This window comes from Phoca vitulina, unplaced genomic scaffold (genome assembly GCF_004348235.1).
Source record: "Phoca vitulina isolate PV1807 unplaced genomic scaffold, GSC_HSeal_1.0 scaffold19, whole genome shotgun sequence".
NCBI classification, from domain to species: Eukaryota; Metazoa; Chordata; class Mammalia; order Carnivora; family Phocidae; genus Phoca; species Phoca vitulina.
In genome coordinates this window covers 13,330,485-13,348,669 of record NW_022589722.1, presented here as the reverse complement: position 1 = coordinate 13,348,669, position 18,185 = coordinate 13,330,485, and the positions used below count along the sequence as shown (strand labels likewise).

At 35.1% G+C, this 18,185-nt stretch overlaps 1 protein-coding gene across 13 annotated transcripts in view; it reads left to right on the top strand.

Moving 5' to 3' along the window:
• ANKS1B (ankyrin repeat and sterile alpha motif domain containing 1B) overlaps window positions 1-18,185 on the top strand; it is a 1,095,895-nt gene that overhangs the window by 411,587 nt on the left and 666,123 nt on the right. For all 13 annotated transcript variants that reach the window (XM_032416344.1, XM_032416343.1, XM_032416340.1 and 10 more), the window contains exon 11: window positions 497-633. In XM_032416344.1, coding sequence (XP_032272235.1) covers window positions 497-633 — 137 coding nt within the window. The remainder of the gene's footprint in view (window positions 1-496; window positions 634-18,185) is intronic.

The following is an 18,185-nucleotide window of genomic DNA, read 5'->3' as shown; positions in this document are numbered from 1 at the left end:
TTCACTGGGATGCCTCTCAATAGTTTGAGGGATTTCTGGGAAAAGTGCCTTGAGGAGGCTTGAATTTGGGTTTTATGACTCAGGGAGTTACAAAACTTCCACTTTAATAAAGATCAATACCCATTTGAAAGATTATGGGGAAAACTTAGCCCATTCATATAAAAAATCATATTCTTTTTAGTTAAGCTGCAGTTTTGGCCATTTGTATAATAATGGCAGTCTTAATAGCTGTGTTGGGTGATCTATCATTATGAATTGTATAATAATACTCTTCCTTCTTGGAATAATACTACAGGGTATGATATTTACCATTCCAAAGGAAAGCAAAACATTCAATAAACATTATCTTTAAAATATACTGCTGTGCATATTCCTTATTATGATCTTGTAATTGATACCAGTTTTAAGTTGAAAACTCAATTCATGTTCACTAATTTCAAGTCTTAAAAGGTAAACTGAGTGATTAGGTTTATGGCAGTTCTATTTTTATTCACAGATAATGCGTCTGAGGTAGCAATTACTGCTCCAGGAAGTAGTAACCATAGAAACAGCTCGACAGGGCCAACACCTGACTGCTCACCTCCATCCCCTGACACTGCCCTCAAAAATATTGTAAAAGTTATTCGACCCCAGGTAAGTGCCCAGAATGACATCATCTGCAGTAGCATATATATTTTTTTTAATCATTGCATGTATACTACTTATAATGCAATGCCTGGACTATTTTATGATATGCAAATACATTTTTAGATTAAAAGAAGGGACTTGGAGGAGGATGTTTCCTTCCTTGGAGTTAATGATACACATTGAAATCTGTATTATTTTTGGAATAATGAATTTGTATATTACATGAAAAAAACAAGTGAAACTTAGAAAAATGGCTATTTCACATCATTTTCCTCTCACATTTTAATAATTATGCTCCAATTACTGAGCTATTACATGTTTTCTGGGTTTTCCTGATTCTTTTGTCTTCATTTCTCTGGACATGCCACATTATTTGTGATCACTTCTCTATCTTCCAACCTAAGTTGTTTTGATAATTTTCTTTAAATTCTCTATTCCTTATGGTTTCCAACTAATTTTGTCTGTGTTTAATATTGCACCTCTCATTGCTCCTTATTTTTCTCCAGTGCTCACTTTCCTCTAGCTTGTCTCCCTCTACCTTTTGTTCTTTTTTTCAATTTCTGTCATTTGCATGTATGGGTTTCTTTCTCTTCCCTCTTCTCTTTCAGTTGGATTTCCCAGTAGGCGGTTTGCAGGCAAGCTTTAGAAATATCATTGGGACAAGCTGTTCTGTGATATTTCATTGAAAATAGCACTTATAAAGCTGTTTGCATTACATTTTTGCCAACAGATGGACTCAGAACATGGAATTGGTGGTGTTCTCAACCTGGCTCATTCTGAATGGGCCTCATAAAATCCAAGAGAGGGGGACTTTGGATCCAATCAATGCCATTCACCATCTACTTAGATATATAGTATGAACAAATCCTTGGAGCCAATTTTGTAAGACAAATGTCTCTTTTTAAGACTGTTTTGGTCTAAATGAGCAATGATTCACTTAATATCTACCTTCTTCAATATGATTTATTTTAGTTTATTTTCATTATAACCATCCTCATGAATAAAATGGCATTTTAACTTCACATATTCACTGTAGTTTAGAGAACACTTTCGCATAAACTGTTTCATTTAACCTTCATTAATTTCAAGGGAATGTAATACTGTAGTGCTATAGATAAGGATATTGACACTCCAAAGAGGCTAAATTGTGCAACTGATTCAAAGTTCCTTTTCTTTTTTTCGTAATGTAATAGTTGTCTCCTCCAGTCCTGCTCAGAGGTTAGAAAAATCTTCTTGAGGTTGTACAATATCTTTATGAGAATGGAACTTACAGGTTCATTTAGGCAAGATAACATTTCACACAGTGTCCAACTATGTGGAGGAGGAAATGTCTTCAAAGATCCCTTCTTTCTTTTCAGAAAAATTTGATCTAATTCATTTGCTTCAAGAAATAAACCTCACTAAAGCCAGATTTAGATGCTAAATGTCACATTTATCTTCACTGGTTCTCTCGTTATATGAAGATGTTTCTGGTGTTATTTTGCAGCCATTACATTTTCAGCATTTTTAATTAGGTAGGAGATTATCTTATATATAAGTTAAAGACATCCATTACTGAAGACATTTATTTTTATATCAACATAAATTATCTAATATAAATGAATTTGGTCATTAAATGGATTTAAAAAAGCAGATTTTCTTTCTACATATTTGTAATCTAATCAGCTCTAAGGGATCTTACTCCATGAATCCTTCTTTGCATTCTCTATTCTATTTTATTTTAGTTTATTTTGGTAAATTGAAAAAAAGTAGCAGTAGCCAGAAATTCCATTTTGACTCAATTCCTTGGTTCTGTCTGTTATTAAATGTTTATAAAGGCAACTGATTCCACCTTCCTTTCTTAGATGTTATAATGATGATTTAGGAAGGAAAAAAATGAAGTGAGAAAGTCAGGAACCTAAGGTGATGGCATTTAAATTTGAGCCAATGCAGCCTGAAGTATGTATGTAATAGAAGAGTAGCAGCTAGGGTGTATAGTTGGGAAAGAATATAACCTCAGGTGGATTACTGTTCCTTTTGCCTCAGAGACTTTGGTGCTTTACTTATTTCTTCTTATGAATTCTGATCTTCTGGGCTCCATATTCATTGGAAAGGGCAGGGAATAGAAAGTATTCTAGTGGAAGTGGAAGTAATTACAAGGGAATATAAGTAGGATATGTGATTTCAGGAAAGGGATTGGAGACTAGAGGGTGTGGATGGGGGACAGCTAGGTGGATAAAATAGTGGACTCCCTCGTGTGTTCTGACAAGTCACAGGTGTGTCAGGGATGAAACATTATCAAGAGCTAACTGTTCCAAAGAAAAGATAATTATTGGTTAGCTTCTATAAGAGCCCATATTTTGATCACAGGTTTAATCCTCTAAATTGTCTGCTAATTCTGGCTTTATGTGTGGAAATGCAAGAAATGTGAAGTTAGATTGACTTGTGGTATTCAAACACTTCTTCTTTTCATTTACTAATTAGACATTAATAACATGGTTGAAATGATCGTTTTACTCTTAAAACTGGGGATAAGCCTTGGAAATAACAACTCTTATCCATGAATTTACGTTTATGTGCCCAGGTATTAGCAGATGTGTTCAGTCTTATTGTGAGAAGAATGATCTAGAACAGATGAGAGATGAAACAGAACTTTCATCTCATTCACTGCAGATAGAGACTGCTTAGATAGAGCAAGTTAGGTTACTTCCCCTTTGCCTCATGCATGCCTTTGCCTAATTTACTTTCCATAACTCTACCTGTAAATGGAGAATATCCATTGTAACCAAGGAGTCCTTGCTGTCACAGTGAGGTAGGCCTGATTACACATTGCATGTGTTTCTGATTAGTGTGTTAGTTACTGGAAAGCTACCAACTCGTGGTGCTTTGTTAAGTTTGATTTTATTCAGCATATTTATTAACTCACTAAGTCACAGCTGTTAGTTCTGCATCTTGTGTTTGATCTTTTTACCTTTGCTTCTTGGGACTCTTTCATGTCTTAAAATTTTCCAGATTGTGAAGCATTCTATTTTCTATTCACAGAGACAGAAATATTTATACGCTACTGGTTACTCTTTGTTTCTCTCCAGTATACTGACCCACAAGGCTGAGTTTCTCTATTTAGATGAATTCACAAGGCTGGGTTTATTTACTTATACTTGAAAATAAAATTATTTTGAAACTTGAAAAAGTACTTCAAAATACTTGAAAAAATATTGCTGTTGAAAAAAATTTTAGGTGGGGCACCTGGGTGGCTCAGTTGTTAAGTGTCTGCCTTCAGCTCAGGTCATGATCCCAGGGTCCTGGGATTGAGCTCCACATCGGGCTCCCTGCTCGGCAGGAAGCCTCCTTCTCCGTCTCCCACTGCCCCTGCTTGTGTTCCCTCTCTCGCTGTGTCTCTGTCAAATAAATAAAATCTTAAAAAAAAAATTTAGGTAAGTGTATTGATACACTTCTTTCTACTAATTATATGATACTTGCAATAAGCTTTTTTTTTTTTAATGTTTTCCTGGTGAAACATCTTTTTTCTCCCTAACTGAAGAATAAAACACAATTTGATGAATTTTGACCATTTGTGTATGTAAGTGTAACCACCACTCAAAGCAAGATATTAAAACATTGTCATCATCCCAGAAAGTTGCTTCATGCCTCTTTCCAATCAACTATACCCAGTCCCGCCTTAAAAGCAACTTCTGATTATTATCACCATAGATTACAATTGTCTATTCTTGGACTCTATATACGTGGAATCCTACAGTGTGTGTGTGTTTTATGTATGTCAGTGTCTGACTTCTTTCACTCAACATAATGTTTTTGGGATTCGCTCATATTGTTCCTTTATTGCTGAGTAGTATTCTCTTGGGTTAATATAGTACAATTTGTTTATCCATTTTCCTATTGATTGATACTTGTGTTGTTTTCCTGCTGTTTGTTATTTTGAATGAATACGCTGTGAATACTTACATTCGCATCTTTTTATGAACATATATTTTCATATAGATACCAAAGAGTGGAATTGTTGGGTCATAGGTAGATGAGTAAATACTTTATAAGAAACTTCCCAAGAATTTTCCTGAGTAGTTGTTCCATTTTATAATCCCTAACAGAGAATTTTAGTTTCTCTATATTCCCTCAAATATTTGGTGTATTAGACTTTTAAATTTTTATGTTTTAGCCATTCTTATGGGTGTGAAAATATTTCTCATTATGGTTTTAATTTGCATTTTTCTGGTGACTAGTAATGTTGTGCACCTTTTCCTGTGGTTATTGCCCATTCTTAGATCTTTTGAGGAGTGCCTATGGAAGTCCTTTAATGGGCTTGTTTAATTTCCTACTTATTGATTTGTAGTCATTCTTTATAAATTGTCCTGTAGTTCCTAGAGATATGGGTCCTTTGTCAGGTTTATGTACTGCAAATATTTTTCTTCAGTCTGTGATTTGACTAAATATTTTTAATGGTGACTTTGGTGACCAGAATGTTTTAATTTTGGTGATATCCAATTTATTAATTGGTTTTTCTTTCATGGTTAGTGCTTTCTGTGTCTTGTTCAGGTTTTGAATATATGTACCCATATATTTTTTTAATAAAAGCTTTCTGGTTCTTGCTTTTATATTTAGTTCTATGATCCATCTCAAATTGTTGTTGTATGGTGTGAGGTAGGAGTTGAGATTCATTTTTTTTCCTACATGGAAAAAAACTTTCCTGTCCTCATTGAGTTGAGTTAATCCTTTAGTATTGTTTATTATTTTCACTTTCCAGTTGTTTATAGTTGGTATATAGAAATGCAATTGAATTTTATATTATCCTTGTATCCTGCCACCTGGATAATTTCATTTAAAAGTGATAGTAGTTTTTGCTTTTAAATAAGTTTCTTAGAGTTCTGTCATTTAGAATAATGATGGTTTTATTTCTTTTCTAGTCTTTATACCTTTTATTTCTTTTTCTTACTGCTGTGACTGCAGTGCAATGGTGTATAGAAGTGGTAAAACCAAAACTCCTTGCCTTATTCTCTATCTTTGAGGGAAAACATTCAGTATTAAGCATAATATCAATTATAAGTTTTTTGTATATACCCTTCTCCTCCTAGTTTGCTGAGTTTTTAGCATAAAAGGGTGTTGATGTTTTTCGATTTTTTCTGTATATATTTAGATAATCATATCATTTTTTTCCTCTTTTGTTCTGTTGATGTGATAAGTTACAGTGTTTTATTTATAAATGTTAATTCAACTTTGCATTTCTGGGGTAAATACCACTTGGTTATGATGTTTTTCCTTTTCCTGTAGTATTTGATGCAAAAGACAATTTGGATAAAGCATTAGTGTGTGGTGAAATGGATTAGATCTAAGGGAGTCAAAGATGACTGATGATTTGAGCCCAGTTGGCTGGGATTTTGAAATATTTATAGATATAGGAAAGCCTTGAGTGGAAGTTCATTTTGGTGAGTGATAAACATGATAATTTTGGTTTCATAAACATATTGAGTGTGGGGCATGATATGCAAATTGGATTTTGAGAGAGGAGGAGCTTAAGGTGAAGATTTTATAGTCATTTATAGAATTTGATGGTGAAGAGAGATAATACCAAAGACAGAATGCTGGGAAATATTTACACTTAAGGAATATAATATTTGTTGAACACCTAATATAGTTTAGTTTTCATAATATTTTGGAATTGATATTATTTTAATTTTATAGATGAAAAAATTGAGAACAAGGAAATTTAAGTAACTTCTTCGCATATACTTCAGGAAGAAGACCTTAGCAAAAGAGAGAAGGAGCATTGAGAGATACAAAAGAGAAAAGGAAAAACATTACCATGAATATAAAGGGAGAAAAGAAAGTTGAAGAAGAGATTAGTCAATATCGTCAAAATTTATGGGGTGAAGAAGTAAAAGGGAAATCAAAATGTGATGGTGATTTTGAGGGCAAAGGCCTTCAAGAATGCAATTTCCCCCAAGCAGAGAAGATAGAAGCTTAAGATAGGGAGAGTTGAAGAGTTGGAGAAAAGCAATGCATTGATGCAGATTAATCTTTTGAATAGTTTGGTGGTAAAAGGAAAGAAAGTAATATGGCAGTGTGTTGAAGGAAAGGCAAAGTTGAGGAAATAGTTTTTCTTCTATTTTGGATGCAGGAAATTAAACTTCGTTGTAGAGAACGGGAAAGATGAAACTAAAAATTGATTGGAGAGACATGAGTGATGGGGATTGTAATGTTAAATTTTACAATAGGAAGAGTGACTAAATGTAATTAGTTTCAAAGTTCAAACACTCTTGGCATTACTGGATGCAGGAGATACTTTGGATAAAGCATTAGCTAGCTGTTAAAGCACTGGACTCTTGAGCTGTGCCCTTGGTGGTGGTTTTAGCCAGATGAGTTTTTCCAGTTCTTTCTCCTATTTTATGACACACATCAAGTGTAAAATAACAGAAGAAGGTGTTTGAGAAGTGGCCCTAGGTGAAGACAGAGAAAGAGACTATTGTTAGCACAATATTACAGAAATCATCCAAACATGTACTTAATATTGAACATTATAATAACATTTTAATGAACACAGGTAGATGCTAACAGGAAGTCAACCTGAAAAATATGAAAGTTCTGATATTCTTGAGGTGTTCCTGGTACTGTCCAGATCCTACCACATACTTTAAATCCCACCTTAAGTAGAATTCAACAGAATGAAATGACTCCAGGCTGCATTCTTTTGCAGCTAAGGAGGGACCCTATCAAAAAGAAGCAAACAGGCCATCGGGGTAAAGAAAAGAAAGAGAAAAGTCAAAGGGCCAGTTCTCTGAAGAATCTAAGGAATATAGATAATTTGAAAAAAGATGAACTGCTCCTGAATTCCTGCCCATGGTGGACTCTGTTTAGATCAGGTGATAACTCAACCTGAAGAAAATAATTATTTTGGATATTCTTCTGGATTTTGTGTGTGCTTAATGAGCTAATAATAAATTAAGTTGATAATAAACCATACTATCTCTCCCTTCCATTAGTGGGTTACATAAAATTCTTGCCAAATCTAGAATAACATTTTACTGGGCACTGTAGGGTTATAGAATACATATGCTAAATTTTAAAATTAGAATGAGAGTGGGTATGTAAAAAGCAGAGGCATGTAACTCAGAAAGAGTACAAAACATTGTATTGGGTTGCCGCAAAAATAGATAAGGAATAAAAAGACCTTCAAAGAGATAATCTTTAAAAAATATTTTTTTTATTATTGAGTATCAAGACATTTATTTTTATTATTGAGTGTGTATTCATTTATTTCTTATAAAAACCCTGCGAGGTAGGTACTATTTTCTTTATTTTACTGACTGGGGCTGAGATGTAGAAGGACGAATAATTCCCAGTATTACACAGCCACTGACTGAATGAGCTCTGGTCTCCTCACTCTAGTAGTCTATTAATGTTAATTAGGATACTGGGGAGAAAATAATCAAGGTGCAATATTGATATTCGAAAGGGTTGATGAAGTTTAGGAGGAGAATAATAGATTGGAAAAAGGAAGAAGAGCAGAAACATAGATGGCAACAGTTTGTACTGCAAACTTGGGAAACAAAGAAGACTGTATTCAGTAATTTGGAGTCTTGCCACCAAAGCTTAGTGAAAAAAGGTTAAAAACACGATAAGAAAATTTAGAGAATAATCTTAGATGAAACAAAGAACAATTTGGAAAGGGGAAAAAAAAATGAGAGAGGAATCATTGGCCCCAACAACTGACCAGTAGTCCTTGACAAATTAGAATTTCCTGGGAAGCTTTTTATAAAAAAAAATGTCTGGGCCTAACCCCAGAATCAATATCTCTAAAGGCAAGTATTTTTAATACAGTATTCTTGGATAGGTTATAGATGGTCTATGAAACTCATGGAATCATATGCAAAATTTTATTTGTAGGTGACTTTTTCTGGGAATTAAAATCTAATCATTCCTCTGTCACATACCTACGCTCTGTGTAACCTTTATGACCTTCAGTTTGTCAGTAAAGTGAGGGTGGTATTTGCCTCACATGATTACCTAGTAAAACTCAAATCAGATAAAATATGCCATAGGGTAGTGTAAAGTGTAAAGCCATATATAGTGACCCATCTTGTTATCATAGTGGTGATTAAATCATGTTTGCCCACATTTGAAATACAGTCTTTGAGAGGTAATATTCTTACTCTTATGGTCTCATCCACAAGTGGGTCTGATGATAGCAACTTTGGATTTAGCACATATATGTGGGAGCCTTTTAAAGTTTCCCAAATCATTTGAGTCTACTTAGGATGATGCTGGCTAAATAAGAGGTGATCACTACCTCCAGCATTTCATTCCTTAGAGTTCTGCCTAAGAGAGCCATAGGAAGTATAAACCCCTGAAATCTGGGGTGTGAGAGAAGCCAATGAAGATAAATTGGCACACTGGGGTGCCTGGTTGACTCAGTCAGTTAAGTATCTGCCTTCAGCTCAGGTCATGATCCCAAAGTCCCAGGATCGAGTCCCCCATTGTGCTCCCTGCTCAGCAGGGAGTCTGCTTCTCCCTCTGACCCTTACCCCTCTTGTGCTTTCTCACTCTCTCAAATAAATAAATAAAATCTTAAAAAAATAAAAGATAAATTGGCACAGTATTAGGTCAGCCTGAGTTAATGCAGGGCAGGAAAAAGCCAGAATCCGGAAAGTGTGTCCACTATAAGCTGCATTTCCTATTAATGACTGAAATCACCATAATTCTGTATGGATGTCACACCAATCATATGCCAGTGAAATATTATCCATCTTCATTTCTCTTCTTTTGGTGAAATCCTTCATTTTATCTACCAGGAAAACAAAGAATTATTTGTCACTGAAACTTCCTACATGTAAATTTATTTTCATCTCTTTGCTAAGCATGAAATATACTTTTTTAATAGATTTTATTTATTTATCTATTAAGAGAGAGTGAATGGGGGAAGGAGCAGAGGGGAGGGAGAAAGAATCTCAAGCAGACTCCCCGCTGAGCACAGAACCTGACACAGGGCTCCATACCATGACCCTGAGATCATGGCTCTAGCCAAAACCAAGAGTCAGACGCTCAACCAACTGAGCCACCCAGCCACTCCAAGCGTGAAATATAATTTTGAATTTTGTGCCCACAATGCTATTGACAGCAGCAGACTTTATTAAAATGGGTTTTTTTTTTTTCATGATGTTCAGGTTTTTTTCTTCCACATACATAAAAATCTCAGTGGATGCCATTCTTTGACATGTCTTTCTCTAAGCATCTCTAGGCAGTCTGAATAAGAATGCATAGGTGAAATATTCTTGGGGAAAATTTCCTTAAAAAATAAAATATCCAGAAAGTAGAGTTGGTATTAATGCCTTAGATGTCTTAAGTGGCAGACTAAAATTTGAAATCTACTCTCATCCCTCCTATTAGGTCACTTGTTATTGACTTGCACTGGGTAAAGTTAAAAGCCCCCAGTTCCTTCTGCCTCTAAATTCATGGAAACCTATTGAACCACATGGTGAATAGTATACTTAATGTATACATCTGAAGCTAATCATTTCAATTTCCTAACCTGTTCTTTTCTAATATTGTGGAATTTAGCTATGAAATTACCACAGAGTACTTGTTACTTTATTTATTTATTAATTTAATAAATATAGTTGAGTGCTTACTGTATGCTGGGTGTCATAAGAGGAGATTTGAATATGAAAATGACCTAAAGGAACAGTTAATCAACTGAGGGAGACTGTGTTCTAAACAGATAATGTTTGGAATTGCACTGATGGAATTCATTGATTGAATGCCCCAGGGCTCATTCTCAGACAACTTCTCTTTTCAGTCTACACCCACTCCCTATGTACTCACATCCAGTTCCAGAACTTTAAATGCTATCTATATGCTGATTATACCTAAATTTGTATCTCTAGACTCAACCACTTTCCTGAACTCCGGGCCCATATCCAGCCAGCTACTCTCTAAATCTTAATTGATTGTCTAAGGAGCATTTTAAGCTTAACATGTGTAGCACTAAACTTTGCATTTCAGTTAATGGCAGCCCAGGCTAAAAGACTTGACCCCACCCTTGATTCTTTTATCTCACAACCCCACATCCAAGTCATCAGAAAACCCTTTAGGCCAGCAATTCCCAAGGTGTGGTTCAGGACCCCCTGGCAGTTTCCAAGACCCTTTCAGAAGTGCTAGGAGGTCAAAATGATCTTCATAATAATACAAAGGCATTTTGCCTTTTTCACTCTTATTTGTACATGAGTGCTCCATGGAGTTTCCCATTGTTGCACTATGACATGCAGTGGCATCATGGCTCTGATGGCCGATGAAATGTGCACTTGTATATTCATATGTTTTAAAAGTATCTCAGTTTTAGTTTTTAATATATTAAATATTTACAGATATGACCCTCATGAACAAAAACTTTTTAGTATTCTCAATAATTTTTAAGGGTGCGAAAAGGTCCTGAGATCAAAAAGTGTAAAAATTGTCCTCTAGTTTTCCTTTCAGAATATTTCTTGACTCAGGACCCTCTTACCATCTCTGCTCTGTCACTTTTCTATAAGCCATTAACATCTCTTGCCTGAACTTTTGAAAAAGCCTCTTACCCTGTTCCTGGCATTGACTGTTATACCCTTATTGTCCTTTTGCAAATTGGCAGGTAGACTTTTATAAATTAGATCATGTTAATTAACCTGGCCAACCTTCCAGTGTTTTCCCCTCTCACTCAGTGTAAAGGCATACAGTGCCCTAAATAATTTGACTCTATTTAATTTCCTGATCTATCTCCTACCATTCTCTACCTACTTCGTTTTATGCTACCAATGCCATCTTGCCTGCATTACCTCAGATAAGCCAAACAGTTCCTGCCTTAGGACTTTTGTACTCATCATTCACTTGTCTGGAATGTATTTCTCCTGGAGACTTCATGGTACATTATCCTTCTTTCTTCAGGTCATTCAGATGACATCTTATAAGAGAGGCCTTCTTTGACCACCAAATATAAAATAGCCATCACTTTACTTTCTATCTCCCTTATAGCAGTTTTCACTCCTGAATTAGTATTTGTGTGTTGGTTTGTTCAGTGTCTTTCTTCCCCATTTGAATGGATTTTCCATGTTGTTGTATTATGATGATGATGATGATTAATTAAATGCTTAATCCCAGCCCCTAGAACAGCACCTGGTACATAATTGGTGGTCAATATATATATATCTGAATAAATTGAGTATGGTTGGGTAAAGGGCAGTGAAAACTATTTTAGGAAGGGTGTACTCAAATTGAACCTACATTTGAATAGGAATTTGTTAGATGTAGTGGTAGATATACAGTCCCCAGATAAGGATAGGAGGAGTAAGGCGTTTAGAATTTTTTGACTTAATACTATGCCAAATTCACCAGAATATTCTAATAAATCAAGAAGTCCTCACCAGATATTCTACCCTCTTACCCACAATCATCATTTCCTAGGGCGCGTGGGTGGCTCAGTTGGTTAAGCGTCTGCCTTCAGCTCAGGTCATTATCCTGGAGTACCAGGATCGAGTCCAGCACTGGGCTCCCTGCTCAGCAGGGAGTCTGCTTCTCTCTCTGCCCTTCACCCCACTTGTGCTCTCTCTCTCTCTCAAATAAATAAAGTCTAAAAAAAAAATCATGTCCTAGTCTCTATGGAGTACTCATTCTGAATAATAATCTTGGGGAAAAAAGAGCTTTCTATGGTCAAATATGTTGGGGAAGTACAGGGTTAAATACTTTTCTTCGCTGAAGGATTCTTTATAGCTTTCCCCCACTACCACCCCTGGAAACCCATTAATATTTTTCACAACTAGTGATCCACAAAACACAATTTGGGAAACATTATCTAGGTGATTGGATATACTTCTTTATAACTGACCTTAGCAATTCTATTCTGGTTTGATTTTTCCACTCATTCTGCACAAATTCATACTGTTGAGAGAGGGAGCCTGCTGACTCAGCCATAAATATGCGTTCATTTAGCATGTTCAGAGTGGTGTCTATACACTCTCTACTTAATCCTCTGAGCAACCATGTGAGACAATAGGACCAGTGTGATTCCTATTTCATGTATGAGGAAAAGTAAAGTAAGTATACTGTATATTAAAGTAAAATAAGTATACTGTATATTTTTCACTATATTTTTCATCTCTTTTTTCAATATAGAAGGATCTATATTTTCATTCATAATATAATACAGTATTATTTTAACATCATTCTAATTTACATTGATTGAATTCAATTCAATAAGTTTGTTTCAATCATTATACTAAGCACTATGAGGTATAAAAAAGTTTACATAGTAGGTTTCAGGAGACAAATTAACTATACTTCTTTCTTTCTCTCCCACAATCAGAACCAAGCGAGAGATGATTGCAGAAGTTGGACAAGTTAAAATCAAATGTCACAACTTTCTATTATTACTGATAGAACTGCTTGGACAGTGTGATTCTAGATAAGTGGCCGAGTGTGCTTGCCATAACTTTGCTTCTAAATTAAACACACATCTACCCCATCACTGGCAATCTACAAGGTGATTTTGCCATGAAAGAGCAGAGAATGTATACATTATGCTGACATATTAGGGGAAAGTGCTCTGAGATGAAGCTGGGGAAGATGGGGAACCAAGTAGATCTTTGTAACAATTATAGATTTTACTCCAAATGCAACTGGAGGCCTATGAAGAACTTTAAGCAAGAATGTGACATGATTTGATTTATATTTTAAAAAGATCACTCTGGCTAGAGAATACTTTATGGAGAGCAGTCGAAAGCAGGGGAAATAAGTAGGGTTTTGTGGTTGCTCAGGAGAGAGAGTGCAGTTGTTTGGATCAGGGTGGTGAAGTGGAGGTATAGAGAAGTGGATGGTTTTGAGACACATTTTCAAAGTAGAACCCAAAAGATTTACTGTTGAGTTGAATTCAGGGGATATGGGATATGAATCAAGCATGTCTAGGTTTATGGCTTTGAGCCACTATAAAAATTATGATATTTACTTAAATAGTGAGATCTAGTTGGAATCCAGGGGTTTTTGTATATTTTGTTATGGTGTTGCTGGGGATGGGGAGCAAGGGTCAAAGTTGTGTTTTGGCTACATAAAGTTTGAGATACCTTCTAGAGGTGAAGTAGATGGTTAGATGTAAGCATTTCTAGCCCTTCCGTGATGTTCCTTAAGCATTGTGTGTATACTTCTATATTATTTCTATATGGATATTGTAAAAATCTATGCATCAAAAAGATGAGAAAATTTTATGGAAAGCATAATAATTGTATTATTCTTTATAAAAGTAAAAATTGAAAATGATCCCCAACTAGTCTATAAAATTCCTCTTCTTTGCATCTTGATGTTTAGTAAAGAACTTGACAATAACTATTTGTTATGTGGACATAGGAATAACTAATGTTATTTGACATGACTTCTTAGGAACGTTGTATGAAAGAGCAGGACATAAATACTAAATTGAATTGAGTCAGGTACACAACCATACTGCTATTTTATTTGTGATTATTTTTCTCTCAAATGTCTCTTGAATATCAGAAAGACACTCTAAAACTGTCTTGCATCTTTCATTGTATTCTATAACAAATGAAACAAAAATACCAACAAAAAAGGAATAATTACAATTATAAATGAAATAATAGTTTAAGAGCATGATTAAGTTAGTGAAAACATATGAGAGAAATGACTATTTTAAATAAGTTAAATTATATAAACAAACATTAATCAATGTGCTCTAACAAAATGTTGACAGTGATTAATTACTCTAAGGAGATATTTTCTATCTTCTCATCCTTACTCTTCCTTTTTCTCTTTCCTGTCAGAACAGTTACAAATGATTAGCTCAGCTGTCATTTCTTTATTAACTAACAAAACGTTTGAAATGATAGAGATACCAGCTGTCAATATTTCAAACTTAATTTTAGAGACACTAGCATTTACTTAACATAAAAGCTGTGAAGTAATCCCAAAGGAAAAGATAAATAGCCTTGACTACATAAAAATTGAAAGCCACGTTGCATCAAAAAATCCCAATTAAAATAGAAAGCAAGTAACAAATGAGATAGAGGTATTTATAATAAATACAAATAGTCAAACATTATAATATGCAAAGAGGTCTTGCAAGGCCATAAAGAAGGCTAATATGTCCATGGGGGGAGAAAACAGGCAAAAAATAGGGATAGATGATTCAAGAAAGAAAAAAAAATGAATAATAAACAAGAGGAGAAATATTTAGCAGCCCTGTATATCAAAGAAATTCAAAATAATATAACATTTTGGCTTAAGAAATGATTAAAACTTTTAAAAAATCTTTTTGGTAAGTGTATGATAAAGGCATGGTGATACAGGCATTCAATAGACTGAAGGTGGAAATATTTTTATAAATCTTTTTGGTGATGTGAATCAAGAGCCATAAGAAATTTATCCTATTATAAGTCTAGTAATTTCTTATCCATACCAATGAAATGCTCAGAGAGAGGAAAAAATCTAAAATATGTTTATTCCAGTGCTATTTTTTAAACTTTTTTTATTGAAGTATGGATGACATACAATGTTATATTAGTTTCAAGTGTACAACATGGTGATTTGACAATTCTATGCTTTATACCATGTTCACCATAACCATAGTTACTGTCAGTCATCATATAGCATTATTACAATGGTATTGACTATATTTCTTATGGTATACTTTTTATTCCCATCCTTATTTATTTTATAACTGGAAGTGTGCACCTCTTAATCCCCTTCACTTATTTTGCTTATCCCCTCACACCCCTCCCTTCTGGAAACTCCCTGCTTATTCTCTGTATTTATGAGTCTGTTTCTGTTTCTTATTTATTTATTCATTTCTTTTTTTTTATTCCACATATAAGTAAAATGAAATGATATTTGTCTTTCTCTTTCTGACTTATTTCACTTAGGATAATACCCTCTAAGTCCATCCGTGTGTTGTAAATGGCAAGATTTCATTCTTTTTCATGGCTGAATAATATTACATTATGTATATAGACATATTTTTTATCAGTTTATCAACAGATGGGCACTTAGGTTGTCTTCATATCCTGGCTATGGCAAACAATGCTACAATGAACATAGGGGTGCATATATCCATTTGAATTGGTGTTTTCATTTTCTTTGGATAAATACTCTGAAATAGAATTGCTGGATTGTATGATAGTTTTATTTTTAATATTTTGAGGGATTTCTGTACTGTTTACCATAGTAGTTGCACCAACTGACATTTCCACCAATAGTGCACAAGAGTTCTCTTTTCTCCATATCTTCACAATGCTTGTTATTTTTTGTCTTTTTGGTAATAGCCATTCTGACTGGTGTGAGGTGATATCTCATGGTGGTTTTGATTTGTATTTCCCTGATGATTAGTGATTTTGAGCATCTTCTCAGGTGTCTGTTGGCCATCTGTATGTCTTCTTTAGAAAAATGTCTGTTGAAGACCTCTACCCATTTTTTAAAGCAGGTTTTTTGGTTTTTTTTGGTAATAAGTTTTATAAGTTTTTTGTATATTTTGGATACTAACCCTTTTTAACAATATTAATTCTTCTGATCCATGTGCATGGTATATCTTTCCATTTATTTGTGTTATCTTTGATTTCTTTTATCACTATATTTTAGTTTTAGTTTTCACAGTACAGGTCTTTCACCTCCTTGGTCAAATTTACTCTTAGTTATTTTTCTTTGATGCAATTATAAATGAGATTATTTTAATTTCTCTTTTTGATAGGTCAGTATTAGTGTATAGACAGGCAACCAGAGGGGTGGAGAGTTAAGATGGCAGAGGAGTAGGGGACCCTAATTTTGTCTGTTCCCTAGAATTCAGCTAGATATTAAATCATTCTGAAAATCTGCAAAATCAAACAGATCAGAGAAAAGAATAGCCAAAATTCTACAACTTTAGCAATCAATTTTGCAAGGTAAGACATGCACAGACATGAATCCTAGGCAATATATCAGAAGGTAAACTGCATGGGGATGGAGTCTCCAGAAGCTGGATACCAGAAAGTGTTATAAACAGCAGAGCTCAAAATTGGAACTTTTAGAGGTCTGTTCTGGTGGGGGACATCCCTGCCTGAAAGGCACTCAGGAGGCATAGCAGGACAGAATCCCAGGTGGGACAATGTGGTCTCAGGATCCCTGGGGTCACAGAAAGAATGGGGGTGGCTGAGTGCGGCAGAGTTCCCAAGCATTGGAGTGGGGAAGCCCAGGCACCAGCTTTCTGATAGGTGTTGCCATAAACTATGAACTGCTGCATGGTCTGGTGACCACTCTTTAAGCAGGGGCCCAGCAAGAGGCAGAACTGTGGCAAGACCTTCCCTCCCACCCCTGGGAGGAGTGGCGTGAGTGTGCACCACTCGAGTCTATAAAGTTTGGAGACTCAAAACAGGGTTATGTGCCTGAGATAAAAATGCTTGGTCACAGGCTGGGGGAACACAGAGTTCGGACAGAAAACAGGAAGACAAGAGTGATTAACTGCTTTTCTTTTTCTTTTTTTTAAATTTTATTTTATTATGTTATGTTAATCACCATACATTACATCATTAGTTTTTGATGTAGTGTTCCATGATTCATTGTTTGCGTATAACACCCAGTGTTCCATTCCATACATGCCCTCTTTTCTGTGAGGCCTCACTGAAGAGTTGGGGGTGCAAACATTCAGCTCCGGGGATAGAGATGGTGGCGCCACCATTTTCATCCCCCACATCTGCTCCAGAGCCACTTACACTGAGCCCCGCCCCCTGGTAATGGTGGTGCAATTCCACCTGAGAATCAGCACAACAGGCCCCTCCCCAAGAAGACCAGCAGGAACGTCCTTCTATACCAAGTTTACTAATCATACAGAACTGCAAAACTCCAGCTCTTGGAGAAAGAGATTTATAGCATTGGTGGTTTTTTCTTATGATTCTTAAGTCTTTCAGTTTTATATTTTATTTTCCTTTTCAGCTATTTTATTGTATCAATTTTTAAACTTTTTTAATTTTAATTTTTATTAAAGATTTTATTTATTTATTTGAGAGAGAGAGAATGAGAGAGAGTGAGCACATGAGATAGGAGAGGATCAGAGGGAGAAGCAGACTCCCTGCTGAGCAGGGAGCCCGATGCGGGACTCGATCCAGGGACTCCAGGATCATGACCTGAGCCGAAGGCAGTCGTTTAACCAACTAAGCCACCCAGGCGCCCTTAATTTTAATTTTTATATTTACATTTTATATATATTTTCATTTTTAGCTACCTTTCATTGTATTCAACTGTATTTTTGTATATATGTAAGTTGTTCTTTCTTTCCTATTTTGGGATCTAGTTTCTTCTAACAAAAAGACCAAAATACACCCAGGAGCTAGTTTATTGTTCTGTTCTGTTCAACTTGTTTGATTTTACTATCATTTTTTTTCTTTTCTTTTTGGTTTCTGTTCTCTTCGGATTTGTGTGGCATATATTTTTCTGGTGTCATTGTTGCTATTTTTGTATTTTCTCTCTCTTTCATCTTTTCTTTTCTGGACATAATGACAAGATGGAAGGATTCACCCCCAAAAAGAGAACAAGAGGCAGTACTCACTGCCAGAGATTTAATCAATATGGAT